Raw genomic sequence first — 19,250 nt, forward strand, 5'->3', positions numbered from 1 at the left:
GGAGTGGGCGGAGCCATTGGGGGTCCCCCCCCACAGTCTTTTACCCCCTCTCCCAGCCCCCCCACCCCTTACTCACCGGCACTGGAGCCCTGGTGCTGAAACATGCGGTCTGGCCAGCCCTGTGTTTCAGCACCAGGGAAAAGGGCAACCATAGAGATGCTCTGGCAGCCAGAGGAAATCAGCCTCTGGTTGCCTCAGGGCACATTCAGGGGCCATGCCCTGCCCCGCTTTTTTATACTTCACTTTCTTTAGACCAGGGGTCTAATTTTCTCCTTGCGCTGCAAACTTGCAGTGTGGGGAACATTTTTTTGTTCCCCCACGTGCCTGTTGCCCCGCCTCAAAGGGGTTTGAGGCGGGGCAGGAGGCAAGTGTGGGCTCGTCTGGACTTGCCCATTGGGTCCACATTGTTTCAAGAGACCAAACCATGGCCTGTCTATGATCAAGAGCTCTTTGCAAGTTTAGACACAGAATTCACAGACAGTTACAGTTCCCTTAATGATTACCCTTTAAACAAAAAAAAATATCAAGATACAATTTTACTTCCCAATGATCCTCTATTCCCTCTTAGCAGGTAAGGTATTACTAACAACCAAGCCAGATAAAGAGACAAGAGATAAGTCTATAACCCAAACTTTTATTGATTACACTCCAAATCATAAGAACAAGCATTTGTCTTTATGCCTATCTAGCTACCTGCAACAGCACAATAAAGATTCTAATTTGTCCTGGTTGTGGGGGGAGACAAAAGAGAGGAGAAAGGTGGCATGCAAGCTGACAGCAGGGTGTTTTGATTTTGCTGACATGTAACATCAGCATCACCTACCCCTGTTACTAAAAGCCAGGGCAGGTTGCAGAAAGCCTGATGGCAAGGAGAGGCAGGTGTGAGCTGCCTGCATGAATTGAGCCATTGGTTGCAGGAGGCCAAGCTGCTGCTGACAGGATTAGCAGTACCTGGGCCCTGGGAACAGAGAACTGGGGCACATGACTAGAAGGGAACCAGACTTGGGGCATAAAAGCCCAGGCTCTGAGCACAGAAAGGGCAGTCTGACTCTGGCTGTCACATGACAAGGAGCTCTAAGTGGGACTGATGGCATTTTGGAGCCAGCCTGGCCCAGGTATGGTATGTGGTGAGCTGGGGGTGTAGAGACAAGTCTACCGAGGCAGGAGGGCTTAAGGAATAGAGACCAATAGGGTTCTACTGTTAGAACCCGACTCCATGTGGTGCCCAACAACTAGGGAGACAACTATCCAGTTGCTCAGGGAGCAAACGGAGCAAACACCAGCACACATTGCTTGCAACAGCTTCATTCAGAATGGAGACGACTTCGGGCAAAGATCCAACAAACTGGGGACCTGCAGTGAACATTATTTTTTTTTCCCCACGTTTATACTCCTTGGTTCATGCTCATTAACACTTACTCCACCTCTGTCCCTCCCATATTCCCTTTTATCTCAAGCTCTGCCTCTGTTTACTATTTGTTTCATTAGCATAGAATTGCCTGTGCATTTCATTCATTTACATGCCTTTTTGCTATGAGGGCATGTGTAAGACCGTGAACCTGGCTTTTTTTTTTTTTTGTGGTCAATTGCTGTTTCTTGCTGACTCCTTCTTCATCTTCAAGGTCTTGCTTCTGCTTTATCTCCTGACGATAGCTGGTGGGCTGCATCCTGTTCTCCTTACACCATATATCCTACACACTACCACATTGTTAGGAAACTGCTTGCCTAAGCATCTTGCAATATTACTTTTAATATATCATTCTGCCTTGTGGTCAGCAGCTCTGCTGAGCCACAGATTAAAGCCTTTATTCAGCTGCTAATCCAGTGCTCCCCAAGATCCAAATATTGTCACCCTAACGTCTATATTTGAGTTAAAATCAGAGGACCAAGTTGTGGCAAAAGGGTGGATTGGAATCCACATAACAGGGTGCCTGGGACACCCTGGGTGTCAAGCCCTGCCAAGGGACATGGGGAGTGAGCCAAGCTAGGGCCAAGAAGTCCAAGGCCTGACTACTGAGAGAGGTGGACTAGGGCTGAAGCCCAGGAGCTGAGATCTGAGGCAATGGACCAGGGTTGTGGGCTTGGCCAGAGAAACCTATGCCAATGCCAGGATGGCTGAAGCCCCAACAAGTGCTTTTGAGGCACCTCAGGCCTCAAGGGGAAGCATCTCCCAAAGGGAGCATAAAGACTGACTATGCTCTGCTCTCTGATTGTGTGTGGGCAGAGAAGCTCAAAGATGGGACCCAGGGATCACCATGTTCTGGGGGCTGACCCACAAGCCTGCTACATGAGGTCTTCCCAAAATACTTCCTTTTCTCCACCCAATATTTTTGTGTTTTATTTTAATAAATATTTTCTGATTGGTGTTGTTCTTTTGTTTGTTTTGCTGAGGCTTTGGGAACTTTACTGAACCAGCTTTTCTGTGGACTTGGAAGATGATAATCAGCTGAGGCTGTGTTCTTGTGAAAATTACAATCCTGAGGGAGAGGATTTTTTTTTCTTTTCCTTACCAGCTGGGAAAGCTACTTGCTATAGTCCATTTCTCTTTCTTTTCTGAGTAGGCTAGTTGTAACATCTGTGCAGGTTTACTCTAAAACAAGCTTTGTGGCCTATCTTAGCCACACTTCTGCAACTTAGCATAAGTCACTTGTAAATGGCCATGGCTGACAACAGGTTAACAAAATGCATTAATATTTTAGCAGGATTCCAGCAGACTACATACAACCTAATTCTATTATCAAAAGGCAAAACATCTGTTGTTTCTTTTAGCTGCTGTTAAGTGCTTCACAAAGCAGTTACCCATTCTTGGCTTAATCTAATATTAGTGGCTTTGATTAAACAGATTCTTATTCCACTTTACAAGGCAACTGCTTGTGACTTAAATGCAACATTATTGATCATATAGCTTAAGCATATATTATTCATGACTCATGCTTTTGCTAGGTCTGGAGTTTGTACCAGTCAATGTGGTCTGTTGGTCATTGAACATGCCTACAGCCTAAAACAGTGGTGGTGTACTCCTGGCCCACAAGCCAAGGCATCCAGCACCATCATCTGGTCTGTGGAGCTCCCTATAGACCCATGGCCCTGCATGCTAGATTGGGCATGCAGGATGGTGCAAGGCTGGGCAGGGGTAGTATGGGGTACTGGAGCCTGATCTCAGCATGTGGCACCAGGTGGGGGTGGTCCAATCCCTTGTGCACAGGACTGTGAGGGCACAGCTCGGAGCCCTGGGGCTTGATCCCAGCATGAAGCCCTCTTGTCTGCAGCAGGAACTTGAGAAGGAATCTGAGCATATCATCTTTGCTCCAAGGAGAGATGGGAACTATTAGTACAGGCAGCGGAATGGGAGCTGCCTCTGAAGACTATGCCAACAATAAATGCATGTTCTCCTATTATTAAACTGAGCTCAGGCCACTCTAGGATGACCATATGCCTATGCTGGCCCATTACTGAGGAGACTGCAGCCATTTATACAGTGCCATAGCACTTCACAAAGCAGGGCCTGACCACAGAAGAGCTTACAGTCCAAGCTTGACCACTAATGAGAGGATTCTGCATAGAGTAAGGTATAGAGGAGCAAGAGCTTGAATGACAGGTGTTCTGAGTTTGGTTATGTGTGTACCATGCTGATTGCTTGTTTTTTTGTTTCTATTTGGTAAGGGAGTGGGTCATCAATAGCTGAAAGGACAGCCAGAATAACTTTCAGGGGGACAGTGAGATGGTTGCACAGCTGTAAGTGTGCATGGGAGAAATCAGGTTTTTGGGAAGAAGTGAGGTCTTGACTGTTGTGTCCAATGAAAGGATGCTAAATAACAGAACAGACTGAGGAGGTGAGGCTAGACGTGCTCCCCCTGCATTTGCAGTCAAGCAGGATGAAGCTGGGGAATAAAAGGCAACACTTGGGGATCTGACTATTCACAGGTAAATACATATGAACATAAGCAAATAGCAATTTGCTGCAGTGCAGAAGAAGTTAATTGCTTCACATGATAGGTTTAGAGTGATCTTTGCTGATATGGTGCCTTCCATGTCTCCACCACGTAGTGTTAGAGTTTTTTCTTGATGCTACATTTGTCTATATGCTTTAGCAGACTTCTGATATGTGTGCATTCCCTTTGTCCTGCCTTTTCTCTCTGAATATGTACCAGCCCTTGATAGTCAACAAGCATTGCTTCTGTGTTTGCACACTGGGGAATGCAGAAAGCTCTCTACAGCTTGGAGAACTGGACAAGGTGTCGGCCAATTTCTGTGACATTGTGACAGCCTGGAAAAAAAACCACAGGATTGAAACTCTTTATTGAGGTGTAGGATGGTTTGTAGTTAAGGTGCCAGGCTGAGACCTGGTTGTGTTTCTCACTGTGCTGCAAACTTACAGGGCGCTGAGAGACATGCAGGCCCCCATTTTACATAAAGCACTATGAGTTAGAGCACTCCCTAACACAGGGGTAGGCAATGTTTTTTGGCCGGAGTGTCAAAAAACCCACAATGTCTACGTTGGAAGGTGCCAGAGTGCTGACATGCCAGAGCAGCTGTTTTATAGCTTCCCGGATGCAGCCAGCCCATAGGGCCCAGTCTGCTTGCAGCCTCCCAGCTGCCTGCTGGGAGCAGCCGGGGCTCCATGGCTGGCAGCAGCTGCTTAGAGCCTGGGCTGGCAGTAGTGTGCTGAGCAAAATGGCATATGTGCCATGGGTTGCTGACCCCTGCCCTAACACAACAAACATTTGTCTGTTGGGTTGGGAGGGTGAGGGTGGGAATTGAGTTCCACTTTAGAGCCTGAGGAGTCTGCCTGCAGTCTCTCTTCTCCAACTCTGCCTCCCCACTCCAAGCTCTGGTGCAACCTGCAGGAAGGGAGGGGGCAGAAGGGTGAGGGGATAAGCTGAGGGCTGGGGTTGACCAGCATGAGCTGGAGGGAGCAGGCTGGGGAGGGTTGTGAGGTGGGGGTCTCCAATCCATCTGACCCCCTTCCAGCTCAGGCTGGACAAACCCCAGGCCATGGCTTGCTCCCCCTCTCCTTTGCCCCCTCCTTTCCTGCAGACAGCAGTGGGGGTGGGGCTGGGTCAACCCAGATCACATGACAGATTGACCCTAGGGAACTGAAGCACCTTAGGGAACTTCTAAGGGGAGTACCTTCATCTGATCCCTTACTTGATGAGGGTTAATTTTTCACATGATCAACCACTCTTCAAGCACTGTGCAGCTATGCACATGTGTCATGGCATGGCTGTAGAGCACTTTCAGGGGGCTGATCGCATAACAAATGTAACTTCTGTCTGTGCCCACAGTGTGATCCCATGTAAGTCACCAAATCTCAAGTCTCAAAAGGCTGCTTAAGTGTTGCAATACTCAATGCTTAGTGGAGTGCACGTAGTGAGGTACGCAGGCTCCCTATAAAGCTTATAGGAACAGTCAGATGCCTAAGGAAATGGACCTTCAGAAACCAGCAGAATATGGAGCTTCCAAGTCAAGCCAGGCAAGAAATGCAGAGAGAAGGGCAGAGCTTCCATGACAAAGCAGCTGACCTAGACAAAAACAAGCACTCCTTTCTGGGTTCCTCAGCTCTGTGTGTGCTCCTGGAACTAAGTGCCTAGCTTTCATCTGTGAAAAGAGAGGGAGGCCATGTCCACTTCCTGCTTAGTTATCCAAGTGATCTGATTCCTCCCTGAATTTTGGTGGTGATTTTTAGGTTCAAATCATCACACTTCTGACTCTCATCTCAGGGAATAGCCCTAATTATCAGGGTCTTGGGCATTCAGTTTGGGTCATTCCTGTTGGGGCTGTTCCACGTAGTAGAACTAATGAGGCATTCTTTGGGGCAGGGAATGGCTTCTCATTCTTCCACACTGAGCTCCAACCACTAGGTAAAAGTATCAGCCTCCTTCTCCCTGAACCATTAACTACTTGGTTCTTTATTCAAAGTTACACCTCTGAAAATGCGGATGAGGGGGTCCCATCTTAGAAACACCCTGCAGCCTAGAGGTCAAAGCACTCCCCATACAAGGGTGGGCTGAGGTCTAAGTCTCTGCTGCAGTCTGTGTGAGAGCCCTGGCTACCCTCATTCTAGACAAGTGGTCTTACTGCTAGAGTATTCCAGGATAAGCATGCCTACTTTAAGATATGCAGAAGAACCATTCTTCAGGGCTGACAGATCTTTGGCTTGATCGAAGGCATCACTCATGTGCATGGTGCCTGTGGAATTAAGCTGCAGCTGAACAGTGGGTTGGCAGATTGGTGCATGCACCTAGAGAAGCAGGTATGTGCATTAGTACTGTCAAGGATCTAGGCTCCTATGTTCCTGTCTTTCCTCTATAGAATGAGAATAATAAAGTTCTTGTTTTAAATTGTCTTCTATGTGCTCTGGAGCAGGGAATATCCTTTCTTAAGCAAATATATAGCATCTATCAGGTTGGGGCTTACAGGTAAAAAGGTTTCTAAAGTTACTTTATATGCCAAAGCCCTTTTCTGAGAAAATGTTAAGCTTGAAAAGTCAGATTCTCTCACAGGGAAGGTGTGAAGATGCATTCATTCATAACTTTGAAACATTCAGTTGCTGCTGTGATGAGTGCCTTGAAAAGCCCATGAGGAAATTAATAATTCTGAGTCCAGTAAAATTGAGAACTTCTCAAACAAAGGCCACAATAACTTATTATTGTAGCTAGTTCAAGGCAACCCAATTACAACTTCTAATCTAAAGAAAAGCATATCTCTAGAAGAATCCCATTCTCCCAATTTAGAGTATGACTGTTAGCTGACATAGTGAATAGCTTTACACAAGGGTAAAATTCCTCTTGACCAAAGTTGGACCTAAATTTAAGTGCAGACATTGGGCTTGATCCAATTCCTGCTAATGTAATTGAGAAGACTTCCATTAGATTACAACAGCAATTGAATGGTGCCTCTTCTAAAGGGAGACTACCTTCCAAGGCCATGATATCCATAAAGCAGTCCCAACTTTATTAATGCATTTATCCATTGACTCCTTCATGTAAAATGCATATGAACCCATGAGTCTTGCAGTCTTTGCCATATAGTGGCTCAGATTCAACAGGAGTATGGGGAGTGCCTCTATAGCAGCATTGTCTGTAGCCTGGCCATTCTCTTGGGAGATGTGGAATGTGGGTTTGAATCTCCTAGGGCCAAAATATTTTTGCATCCTCGTACCACTTACCTAGAGTTCTTGTAATTGCCACACATTAGTATCACCTGCAGATTTGGTCTCATTCATAATACCTCTGGCATTTTAATAGAATAATTTATCGTTTCCTTTTGTAGCTTTTTGAATCCCAGCCTGATTCTGATTTATATACCTGAGTTCTAGAACTTTTCCTTGCACTCATCCTTGGTTGTATGCCCTAGTTTCAAATTCTATGACTCTCCTGAGGCATCTTCCCCTGAGAGGGTTCATCCACACATGCAGGGATGTGTGCTTGCAGCAGCTCAAGTAGCAGTGTTACAAATTTGTGCCAGAGATTTGTGCCTCAGCACACATACCTGAACATGCACTTTGGAGTGGGGCAAATTGTGCCACTTAGGGCACAATAACTGCTCAGCTTCTTCTGGATCTTCAGCCAGGGGGAGCTAGAGGCTGGGGCCAACACCAGTAGTTTATGGCTAAAAAGTAGTTTAGGGCTACTTGCCCTCAGGAGCTTCTCAGAGATGAGCCTCTGGGAGGAAGTTGGCCACACCCCTTCCAGTCCCAGGCTGTTGCTGCTGCTGCAAGCTTGGTCTTAGGAGCTTCTGGGGAGAGGATGGCCAGGCCCCATCCTGCCTCTCACTACTGCTAGCTTGTTTTCAGAGCTTTTGGGGGTTAGTTGGCTGCACCCCTTCCTGTCTTGGGCTGCTTTGGCTGCTGTTGCTTCCCCCCCTATGGGGGGGTCCTCTGCTGTTTGCTGCTGCCCCCCCTCAGGGAGGGGCCCACCACACTGCACTGCACTCCAGCTTCTGCACCCCTGTTCCGGCCTGCTGTCTAGCCCACCAAGTTGCAGCCTGGGGAGGGAGCCTGCACTGTCTGTGAGGCCCTCCCCCAATATCACTGCCGGAGCCTAAAGGTGACTTGCCTGCCCCAGCTGCCTTGGCAGTCCACCCCCCACTTTTACCTCCACTTGCACTTGAAGCACACCCTGAGTGGCTGAACTGGACAGCTACTACCACAGCTGCTGCTGTTGCTACCACCTGTTCTGCTGCTGCCCCCTCTCAGGACAAAGGGAGACTCCCTGCTGCACCACTTTGCATCACTCAGCACCACACCTGCACTGGATTACTTCCTTAATTGACTCATTGCTCCTCAAGTCCCCCACAGATGCCTCGCTGCATCTGATTCTGCTTTGTTTTCCTGCCTATAGCTCTGCTGCTGAGTACCTGGCTGGAGGCCTGAGGGGCTCCTGGACTGATCTTCAACAAACAAAGCCCCTCCACCACTCTAGCAATTTTCTACATCTGCCTCAGCAGCCTTCCCTGTGTGTTTTTGCTCTTGTGTGGTAAGTCCTGTGGTCCACTCCCCCTGCCCTGGTGTTTGTTGTGTAGCTGAATAAGCCAGTTCAAGCTCAGTGTGGGTGACCAGGACCAGCTGGAGTTCTCCTCTGACTGACTTTTCATACCTGGGCCTATGAACTTCACTTCATTAGCCTCCTAGGTACAGAAACTCATGGACTCAATATAGACATTGGAATTCTGACACACTACAACCTGCCAGAGATCTGACTCCCCAGGTACCTCTCCACTTTTACCTGCACTGCTACATTCCCCTTCCTCCTGCACTCTGTTCCTCCCCACCTGCCCACCCACCTGCCTGAGCTGAGGGAGGGGAAAATGTTGGGGAAAGCCCCACCAGAAATGTGTGCCAGCTGGCAGGCACTCCATGTCTTCCTCCAACACATCCTTGTTCCCTCACCCCCAGCCAGCTTCCCCCTGACCCTCCCCCAGCCCCACTTATCTCCAGGAATGAAGAAAACTGCTCCTGTTCCTGTGGCAGCCTCTGGTAAGTGATTGCATTGGGTCTCACCCTTTCCTTCCCCTGATCCCTACCCCTCTGGGCAGGGCTGGGGCTTTCCCGCCCTTTTGCCAACAGTTCTTGCAAGCTGGAACTCAGTCAGCCTGCAGAGCTCTTTGCAAAAGGGGGAAATCTGTAGGTTTCCCTGCTAAAAGGGAAAATCCACATTTTCTCCAGTTAAACTGGGAAATCCGTGATTTTCTCCGTTTTTCCATGGGGAATGAAAACCCAGATCCCTGGTTATAACACTGGAGAGGAACAAAGAATGTGTGCATCACTCAGCAACTTCCTCCAAGTGAGATCACCACAAACTTAAAGCAAGACACCCACAGAAGATGATCACTCCATCTTCCTGTGCGCATCCCTGGGGCACAGTGTATGGTGAGAGCTTTTGCTTGCTTGCTAATTGTCATATGCTGCTACTGTGTATCAATAAAGGTCTCCAAGTTATCAATAGGATATGTTGTGATTGGTGTTGCACTCTGCCCACAATTGAGTATCTGCTGCTGAGTCTTAAAATCGGGTCAACAGCTGTGTGTGCTTCTCTTGTGAATGTATAACAGTAGCTAAGGCCTCAATATATAGTCAGTCCAAAATGCACAGTTAACAGGTGTCAGACTCTGGAGCAGGAGGCAGGCCTCCAATGTTTTAGCCCCAGAGCTGAGGGGCTAGGGAATTCAGCTGTGAGGTGGAACATCCAGGTTTTAGATTCCTTTCCCCCATGGGGGTCTTAACCTGGGTCTTTCTGATATTCTAGTATAGGGGTAGACAATTATTTGGGCTGCATTGCTACTTAAGGAATTTTGGTGAAGAGTTTAGGGCCAGCCTCAGCTCCTTGTCACAGCCATTGTGAAGCTAAGCTGGGTGAGGGGTGGGGGGGTGGGGAGAAGGGAGGTGAGGCAGAAAGATGCCAATTGATCCTATTCAGGCTGGTCTGCCCCATACCCACCACGAGGGGTGCCAGACAGAGCCAGGTAGGCAGGCAGAGTCTCCATGGAGACCTGCCCAGGACCCCTGCAGGCAGGATGCACTGGGCCAGGCAGATGGGATGGGGCCATGGGCAGGCAGAGTCTAGGAACAGGAAAGGCAGGTGGGGCCAGGGCTGGGATCATGGGGAGGTGATAGCATGGGTCTGGGGTCCAGGGCAGACTGACAATCTGCTCCTTGCATGTCTCCATGATGGGTGCTGGTTCCATGGGCAGCAACATTGCAAGGACATGCAAAGAGTGAATTGTGGTGCTGCCTTGGGTCCCAGCCTCACACGGTTACCACCCCATGATCCCAGCCCCACCTGCCTGTCCCACTCCCAGACACTGCTTCCCACCTGCCTGTGGCCCCATTCCATCCATCTGGCCAAATGCACCCTCCCTGCAGGGTTCTTGGGCTGGTCTCCAGGAAGACCTTAACCATCCGTCCACACTGTCTGGTGCCCCTAGTGGTGGGTGTGAGGAGAACAGGCCGGGGTGCCCAGGCAGCAGAGCTGGGTCCAGTGGAGATGGTGGAGATGCTGGTAGTGGCAGCCGGAAGAAGTCACTGCTGTGGGGGTTGCCAGGAAGCCACTGCACCACCCCCACCCCACTGCTATGCTGCCTGGCCCCATGGACTACAGCTTTCACCAAGAGCTGCATGAGGAGATAGTGGGCTGCGTTCCATGCCAGGTGGCATCTTCATGCCCAGGGGTTGCAGGACTGGCTGCACATGCTGTCCCCCCATCCTTTGACTAAGCAGAGCTAAGGGACCTGCCACAGGCTAGATAGTCACTTTGCAGGGCGGAATTACGCCCCCAGCCTAAGCGGAGCTAGGGCCCCTGCCACAGGCTAGATAGTCACTTGGCAGGCTGAATTCAGCCTGCAGGCTGTATTTGCCCCACCCCTGTTCTAGTATAATGCACTAACCACCTCTACATAGGAAACAGTCTGTTCTCTGGCACTCTTTGAAGCTGGATCCCTGGCAGCCTGAGAAGAAGATATGTGAGACCAGGAGGAAGACTACAAAGTACTAGTTGTGTTGGTTGTTGAGCTGGCTGCTGACATGAAAAGAAACAGGGGTGGGTGAGGGGGATGTTGTTTTAGCCTGGAGCCTTGCTTCCAGTGATACAGAACTCATTACATTATTTGCATGTACAGTATCTAGTGCATTCACTCAGGCAAAAGTGGCAAAACTTTTCCTCACCAAATACTAATCAATCATGGAAAAATATCTTACCAGCCAGGGCCATTGACAAACGAAGTTCATCATACAAAATCTGCAAAACTTCTCGTAGCCCTTCTTCACCCTGTTTCAAAAGAGCATGGATGGAAGGGAAGAGTGATTCAGTCACTGAATAACAAAGAATAAAGAATGTACTAGGAGAATTGGGATAACACTTCTGGGCAGTGCCAATTCTAGAGTCTCAGAGAAATAGAATCTTAGGATAACATAGTGGTTATCTTAGTTTACAGGTGGTTAATTTCAATACTTTCTGGGATGAAGAAGGAAACCTAAGTTGTCTTTCAGCTAAAATAGACTCTAGATACTTTTTCATAGACATTAGAGCTGGAAGGGACCTTGTAAGATCACAGGGTCCAGCCCCCTGCCCAGGGGGCAAGAAGTCAGCTAGGGTCAAAGGATCCCAGCAAGATAAATGTCCAAATGTTTTTTGAAAGTGTCCAGAGCAGGTGCTTGCACCACCTCTGGGGGTAGTTTGTTCCAGGCCTTGGGGGATCGGACAGTAAAGAAGTTTTTCCTTATGTCCAGCCTAAAATGGTCTTGCAGGAGTTTGTGACCACTGGACCTTGTCATCTCCTGAGGTGCTCTGGTGAATATGTGTTCCCCCAGATCCTGATGCACACCCCTTATGTACTTATAGGCTGCCACCAAGTCACCCCTGAGCCTGCACTTCTCCAGGCTGGAGTCTCATGGTTCGCAGCCTTTCTTCATAAGGCCTGTTCTCTTGCCCTCTGATCATGCACATGGCTCTCCTCTGGACTCTTTCCAGCTTCTGCACATCCTTCCTGAACTGTGGAGCCCAGAATTGGATGCAGTACTCCAGCTGTGGCCTCACCAGGGCTGAGTACAGTGGTACATCCTGGGTCTTGTTCAAGATACATCAGTAGATGCAAGCCAGAGTTTTGTTTGCTTTGGCAGCTGCGGTATCACATTGGTGGCTTATATTCATCTTGTGGTCAATCATGACCCCCAAGTATCTTTCAGTCATGGTGCTAGCAAGTGTAGCATTGCTGATCCTATAAGTGTGATGCGGGTTTTTATTCCCAAGGTAGAGCACCTTGCATTTCTCCGTACTGAATGCCATCAGGTTTTCATCCGCCCACCTTGCAAGCCTATCAAGGTCGGCCTAGATCACCAGCCTATCCTCAAGTGTAGAGACTCTTCCCCTAAGTTTGGTGTCTTCAGTGAACTTGGCCAGCCTGCTTTTGACACCAGTGTCCGGATCATTTATGAAGACACTTAAAGAGTACAGGTCCAAGAATAGAGCCTTGGACACCACTAGTCACCAAGTGACACGTTGATTTGGTCCCGTCAACTACTACTCTCTGGGTCCAACCTTGGAGTCAGTCCCCCAGTCGTCAGACTGTGGAGTAGTCAAGGCCACAGTTCCCCAATTTTTCCATGAGGACATAATGGGGAACCAGGTCAAAGGCTTTTTTAAAGTCCAAATATATGACATCAACCTCTTTCCTTTTGTCCAGGTGATATGTCACCTGGTCATAGAAAAAAATGAGATTGTTGCAGGTAGGTCTTGCATGACCAAACCTGTGCTGGCTATCCCTCAGAATGTTGCCTTCTGTTAGCCTGTCAAGAATGGTTTTCTTGATAATTTTTTCCAAAATCTTCCCAGGGATTGAGGTCAAACTGATCGGCCTGCAGTTTCCTGAGTCTTCTTTCCTTCCTTTCTTGAAGATGGGCGCCACATTGGCCCTCTTCCAATCTTCAGGTACTTTGCCTGAAGACCATGAGTTCTCGTATATCCTTGCCAGTGGCTGCACTATGATGTCTGCCAGTTCCTTTACCTGGTTGCAACCTATCCGGAACAGCTGATTTATGGGAGTCCAGCTTCTCAAGATGCTCCCTCACAAGATCCATGCCAGTGGTGGGCATATATTCATCTTTACCCTGGTCATCCCGCATCATGTTAGGCAGGGTGGTCCCTTTGTGCTGGTGAAAAACTGACACACAGTAACTTCATATTTCATAGATTTTTATTTCATAGACATTCAGGCTGGAAGGGATCCCAGAGGATCATTGAGTCCAGCCCCCTGCCCAGGGGCAGGAAGTCAGCAGGGATCATAGGATCCCAACAAGATAAACATCCAAAAGTGTCTTGAAGGCATTCAAAGTAGGTGCTTGAACCACCTCCAGCGGCAGTCTGTTCCAAACATTGGGGGCTCAGACAGTAAAGAAGTTCTTCTTATGTCCAGCCTGAAATGGTCGCAGAGGAGTTTGTGACCATTTGATCTTGTCATCCCTTGGGGCGCTCTGGTAAACCGACGTTCCCCCAGATCCTGGTGAGCACCCCTGACAAGCTTATAGGTGGCCACCAGATCGCCCCTGAACCTGCACTTTTCCAGGCTGAAGAGTCCCATGGCTCTCAGCCTCTCATCATAAAATCTGTTATCCTGACCTCTGATCATGTGTGTGGCTCTCCTCTGGACTCTCTCAAGCTTCTCCACATCCTTTTTGAATTGTGGAGCCCAAAACTGGATGCAGTACTCCAGCTGCGGCCTCACCAAGGCCGAGTACAATGAGAGAATGATGTCCCGGGATCTGCTTGAGAAGCATCTAGGGATGCAAGCCACCATTTTGCTCGCTTTACTAGCTGCAGCATCGCACTGAAGGCTCATGTTCATCTTGTGGTCAATCATGACCCCCAAGTATCTTTCAGTCATGGTGCTAGCAAGTGTAGCATTGCTGATCCTATAAGTGTGATGCGGGTTTTTATTCCCAAGGTAGAGCACCTTGCATTTCTCCGTACTGAATGCCATCAGGTTTTCATCCGCCGTCAGTGAACTTGACCAGCCCGCTTCTGACACCAATGTTTACATCACTGATGAAGATGTTAAAAAGTAAAGGCCCTAGGACAGAGCCTTGAGGGACCCCATTGGTCACAGGGCGCTAGGACGATTGACTTCCATCAACCACCACCCTCTGGGTCCTGCCACGGAGCCAATTCCCCAGCCAGCAGATTGTGAGGTCGAGGTCACAGTTAGACAGTTTTGCCAAGAGGTGATCATGGGATACCAGATCAAAGGCTTTTTTTAAAGTCAAGATATACAACATCAATCTCCTCTCCCTAGTCCAGGTGATAGGTCACCTGGTCATAAAAGGAAATGAGATTTGTCAACCAAGACCTACCAGCAGCAAACCCGTGCTGGGTATCCCTCAGGATATTGCCATCAGCTAGCCTGTATAGGATGGCCTTTTTGATTTTGATTATCTTTTCCAAGATCTTCCCCAGAATAGAGGTCAGGCTGATGGGCCTGTAGTTTGCTGGATCCACTTTCCTCCCTTTTTTTGAAGATAAGCACCACTTTGGCTTTCTTCCAATCATCAGGCACTTCACCAGAGCACCAGGAGTTCTCAAAGATCTGTGCCAGGGGGCTGAGCTATGATGCCTGCCAGCTCTTTAAGTACCCTTGGGTTTAAACTGTCAGGGCTGGCTGACTTGAAGGTATCCAGCCTGTCAAGGTGTTCCTTCACAAGGTCAGCTTTGATGGATGGTAAGGAATCTCCCTCACCCAGGCCTCCCTGTCCTGCAGTGGGCAGGGACATTCCATGGGACTGGTGAGAAACTGATGCAAAGTACCCATTTAGCAAGTTTGTTTTTTCCTGGGCATCGGTTGTCAGTTGTCCCATCTGGTTTAGCAGGGGTCCAATGTTACCCTTGATTTTTTCCTCTGGCTCCCCATGCATCTAAAAAGGGACTTTTTATTGTCCTTGATATTTATAGCTAGCTGGAGTTCCATCGCAGCCTTGGCTTGCCTCTGCAGGTACGGACCAGAGCAGAGTATTCCTCCTTGGTGGTGGTTCCAGTCCTCCATCCTTTTGTAGGTCTTCCTTTTAAGACACAGGAGGTCTGCTAGTTCCTTGGAGAGCCAAGGGGGCTGCTGGGGCCTTTTGCTGCCCTGCCTCTGAGGCAGGATAAACTTTGCTTGTGCATCCAGGATTGCTCCCTTGAGGAGCAACCACTCATCCTGAACTCCCCTCCCCTTTGGGTTGTGGCCCTTTCGGGCCTCGCTGACAAGCTCAGGAGGCTTGTCAAAGTCAGCTTTCCTGAAGTTGAGGACTTCTGTATTACTGACTGACTTGCCAGCTTTACGGTGGATGGTGAAGGTGATCAGCTTGTGGTCACTGTCATCCAACTTCCCTTTAATCATTTGGTCACTGATTAGGTTGTCCCCAGTTGCTAGTACCAGGTTGCACAGCGCTTTACCTCTCATCAGCCCGTAGACTTCCTGCATCAGATAGAGGTCATCCACGCACAAAAGAAAGCTTTGTGCCTGCTCAGATTTGGCTTATTAATGAATCATTAATCATGTTGTCTTTTTCCTGGGTGTTGGTAGTCAGCTGCCCCAGCTGGTGTAGCAGGGGTCCAATGTTGCCCTTGTTTTTCTTTCGACTCCCCATATATCTGAAGATGGACTTTTTATTGTCCTTGATTCATGTACCCACATGGAGTTCAGTTGCAGCCTTAGCTTTTCTAGTTCACTTCCTGCAGGTGTGGATCAGTGCGGTATACTCCTCCTTAGTGGTGTTTCCTGTCCTCCATCCATTCTAGGCCTCTCTTTTTAGATGTAGGAGGTCCATGAGTTCCCTGTTGAGTGAAGGAGGGTGTTGAGCCCTTTTACCAACTTTCCTATGGGTGGGGATGGACTCCACTTGTGCTTCCTTAAGAAGCAACCACTCATCCTGAGCTCCCCTCCCTGTGAAATCAGGGCCTCAAGAACAAGCCTCCTGAGCTTATGAAAGTCCGATTTCCTGAAGTCAAGGACTCCTGCACTGCTGTCTGACTTGTCAGCTTTGCGATGCATAGTGAAAGTGATCAACTCATGACCACTGTCATCCAGCTTCCCTTTGATTCTTAGGTCACTGATTAGATCATTCCCTTTGGCCAGTATCAGGTCCAGCAGCACCTTGCCTCTTGTCGGTCCATAAATTCCTTGGTACAGGTAGAGCTCATCCACACATGTAAAGAAGCTTTGTGACTGATCGGATTTGGCCGAGTGCTTATTCCATGAGATGTCTAGGTAGTTGAAGTCTCCCATGATGATCATGCAGCCTTGGCCAGTTCCCTGGTGAATTCATGGTCAAGCCCTTGTTCCTGGTTTAGAGGTCTGTAGTAGACTCCTACCATTGTATCCCCCTCACTATGTTCCCCTCGTATTCTAACCCAAGGGGTCTCCAGTCATCCTCCTTGGGTGCCAATCTCAGCTTGTAGGGTGGTGTAGCTCACCTTCACATAGAGAGCTACAGCCCTGCCCCTTTTTTTCAGCATGATCTCTCCTGTACAGGGTATAGCCATTTATACTGGTATTCCAGTCATAGGAGTTGTCCTACCAGGTCTCTGTGATCCCTATGGGATTGTAGTCATTTTTGTTTAGCAGAAGGGCCAGTTCCTCCTGTTTATTCCCTAAACTCCTAACATTAGTGCACAGGCACGTAAATGTGCCGTTGGAAGCCCTAGGCTTCCTTGTACTCATGGAGAAGCTCTGTTCCTGGGCTGGGGTAGGAGTGGGTTCCCTTGAGCATCCTAACCTGATGGTTTTGTGGTTGATGCTTGGTGAACTTGCTCTGGTGGCTTTCTGCCCATCCACCAATGAGCTTAGATTGCTCTGAGTCATGTCATTTGTGCCCACATGGATAAGGAGTATAGGGTAGTGGTTGGAGGACCAAATAAGCTTTGGGGTCCTCTCAGCCACATCCCATATACAGGTTCCCGGGAGGCAGCAGACCTCCTGGGCTAAGGGGTCAGGTAACAGACTGCTCCCTCTGTTCCCTTCAGAAGGGAGTCACCCACAACAACAACTCTGTGTTTCATCTTAGGGATGATAGCTGGCTGTGTTTCTTTGTCCCTTGCAGTAGCTGGCAGCTCTGCAGGCTCTACTGGTACTGCAAGAGGTTCATACCTATTGCAGAGATCCAGGGTGGCAGTGACCATGGTACAGTGAGCCTTGGGGCTGGAGGCAACTTTTCCCCAACCCCTTGGCTGGACAGTACGGGAGTGCCTCTTGGCCTCCCTGGTCTTGGAAGGCAACCTAGGTCACTCTTCTGTCCTGGGGTGAACGGCCTGGCAGGAGGAGTCAATCTCCTGTTTGCCATCCCTAATGGCACGCAGCTTCTGCACCGTGGTCTGGAGCCCACTGTCTAGGATTTCAGAGACTCCAATATGGAGCAAACCTCACAAGGGAAGGTTGCAATGCTCCAGATCTCATGTGCCTGGAGTTGTCAGGCAGCTCCTGCAGCTGAGAGCCAGGGGCTCCATCTGAATGGAGGCTGGAATCATGGGTTTCATCTGGGTGGAGGCCTTGGAAGTACCGGGGGGCAGGGGTTCAGCCACAGGAGGGAACCTTGGGGTGTGATGTGTCCCACCCACCATTGTGTCAGTACTAGTTAGGCTACCACTGTGCCAACTGCTCCCTTGAGGCTCCCTGCCTGGGGCTCTGTGCACCCTCCTGCACAAACTCCCGCGCTAACTTGCATCTCGGACCTAGAATCACACCTGTTTGTGCATTCTGTTCATGAGGCTCCAGTCGTGTGGCTCCCTGGGGGGGCTGGGTGAAGTAGGAGCCGGGGAGAGGGGGGCGTGACCCTCCTCAGCTCCTCTCAGCTGTCTCTGCGCAGCTGGGCTAAGTCCCTCCCACCATGGGTCCTCAATTACCTCTGGCTAGGCTGGGGGTTGTCGGGGCTCCTGGGGCTCAATGGACCCACAAGCCTAGTATGGCTTCTGCCATTGGTGCGCCCTTTTAAACTCTACGCATGTTCAGTAGGGCCTGTTGGTGCCACACCACTCTCATGGGGCCTGGGGGGGGTCCCTCCCCTTTTCCCTGCTTCATGGGCTGGGTGGCACTGGTTGCATGGCTCCCTGAGGGGCTGGGCCAAGTAGGAGGTGGGGGTGGGGCATGACCCTCCTCAGCTCCTCTCAGCTGCCTCCCTGCAGCTGGGCTAAGTCCTTCCCACTCCGGCTAGGCTTTCAGATTTTTTTAGCTTTCAGATTACCTCTGCCAATGGGCTTGTTTAAAAAATTCCAACTTTGCAGGCATCTAGTGCTTCATGTGGTTTTAAGCATTTTAAATATTTGAAGGTAGAGTATTTTTTCAGTTAAAAGATTTGGGCCCTGAAAAATAGCTCACTGTGCCCTTTCTTCTGTAAAAGTGATGCTAATAACTTGAAAAATCCAATTTCCAACCGGAAAATGTATAAACATACCATTTCTATACTATTTTTGTCACAGAGAGATGTTAGAGAAAATATTTGTTTTTTTTCTCTTTAGTTTACATTTTGCCTTTTGAAGGAGCACTTCTGCCAACTCTGAGGTTATGAGTTTCCTTACATTTGGTGCCCTGGCTGTGGGAATCAATTTGCTGGAGAATCTCAGGTTTCATTTTAAACATGGTTCTATACCTCATGGACATAGAGAAAATCTTAAAAACATGAGCCAAAAGTCTAAAAATAGAAGTGAAATAAAATAATGCGTACTTATTTATATTTTTAAAAATCTGTGTTTTTAAGTCGATCTCATGATCATGGGTGCCTGGCTCATATATTTTAACCACTTGAATCCAGCAGTGGACTATAGTCACCAAAGCTGAATATGAAATATCTGCACATCTGCCCACCTACAGGAAACACATTGTTCTAAGTCTTGTCCAAATTACCCTTCTATATTTCAGCAGGGGACCGAAAACACATTTTTTTCCCCCAAGAAAATGACCCTGGACATACTCTGCAAGGGATCCTTACCAAAAGTGCATATTGTCTGTTACTAAGCTATTTTAAAAACCATTAAGTTTACCTCTGTATTGGACAGAGGGACAATCCCTTTGTGAAAGAATAAGGGGACACAAATCTATCATTAGGTCATACAAGTCAATTTCTTGCAGAACAAGAAATCATCCACAGACTGGATTGTGTTTAAATATGGTTTAACCAGGAACTATGGATTCTTATCCCCTTTTCTGGATTAGTTTTTGTCAATCCTTTGTCCCAATGGGTTTATTATTAGTTTTTCTCTCAGCTCTGCCCCCACTCCACTCCTCACTCACTC

At 48.6% G+C, this 19,250-nt stretch overlaps 1 protein-coding gene across 5 annotated transcripts in view; it reads right to left on the reverse strand.

Annotated features, from left to right (window-relative positions):
* HAO2 (hydroxyacid oxidase 2) overlaps nt 1-19,250 on the reverse strand; it is a 68,260-nt gene that overhangs the window by 34,139 nt on the left and 14,871 nt on the right. For 2 of the 5 annotated variants that reach the window (XM_025209988.1, XM_025209990.1), the window contains one exon: nt 11,195-11,264. In XM_025209988.1, the coding sequence (XP_025065773.1) occupies nt 11,195-11,264 (70 nt within the window). The other 3 variants (XM_006028554.3, XM_025209992.1, XM_025209991.1) reach the window with 3 other exon arrangements.

The sequence above is a fragment of the Alligator sinensis genome, unplaced genomic scaffold (assembly GCF_000455745.1).
Source record: "Alligator sinensis unplaced genomic scaffold, ASM45574v1 scaffold422_1, whole genome shotgun sequence".
Lineage (NCBI taxonomy): Eukaryota > Metazoa > Chordata > Crocodylia > Alligatoridae > Alligator > Alligator sinensis.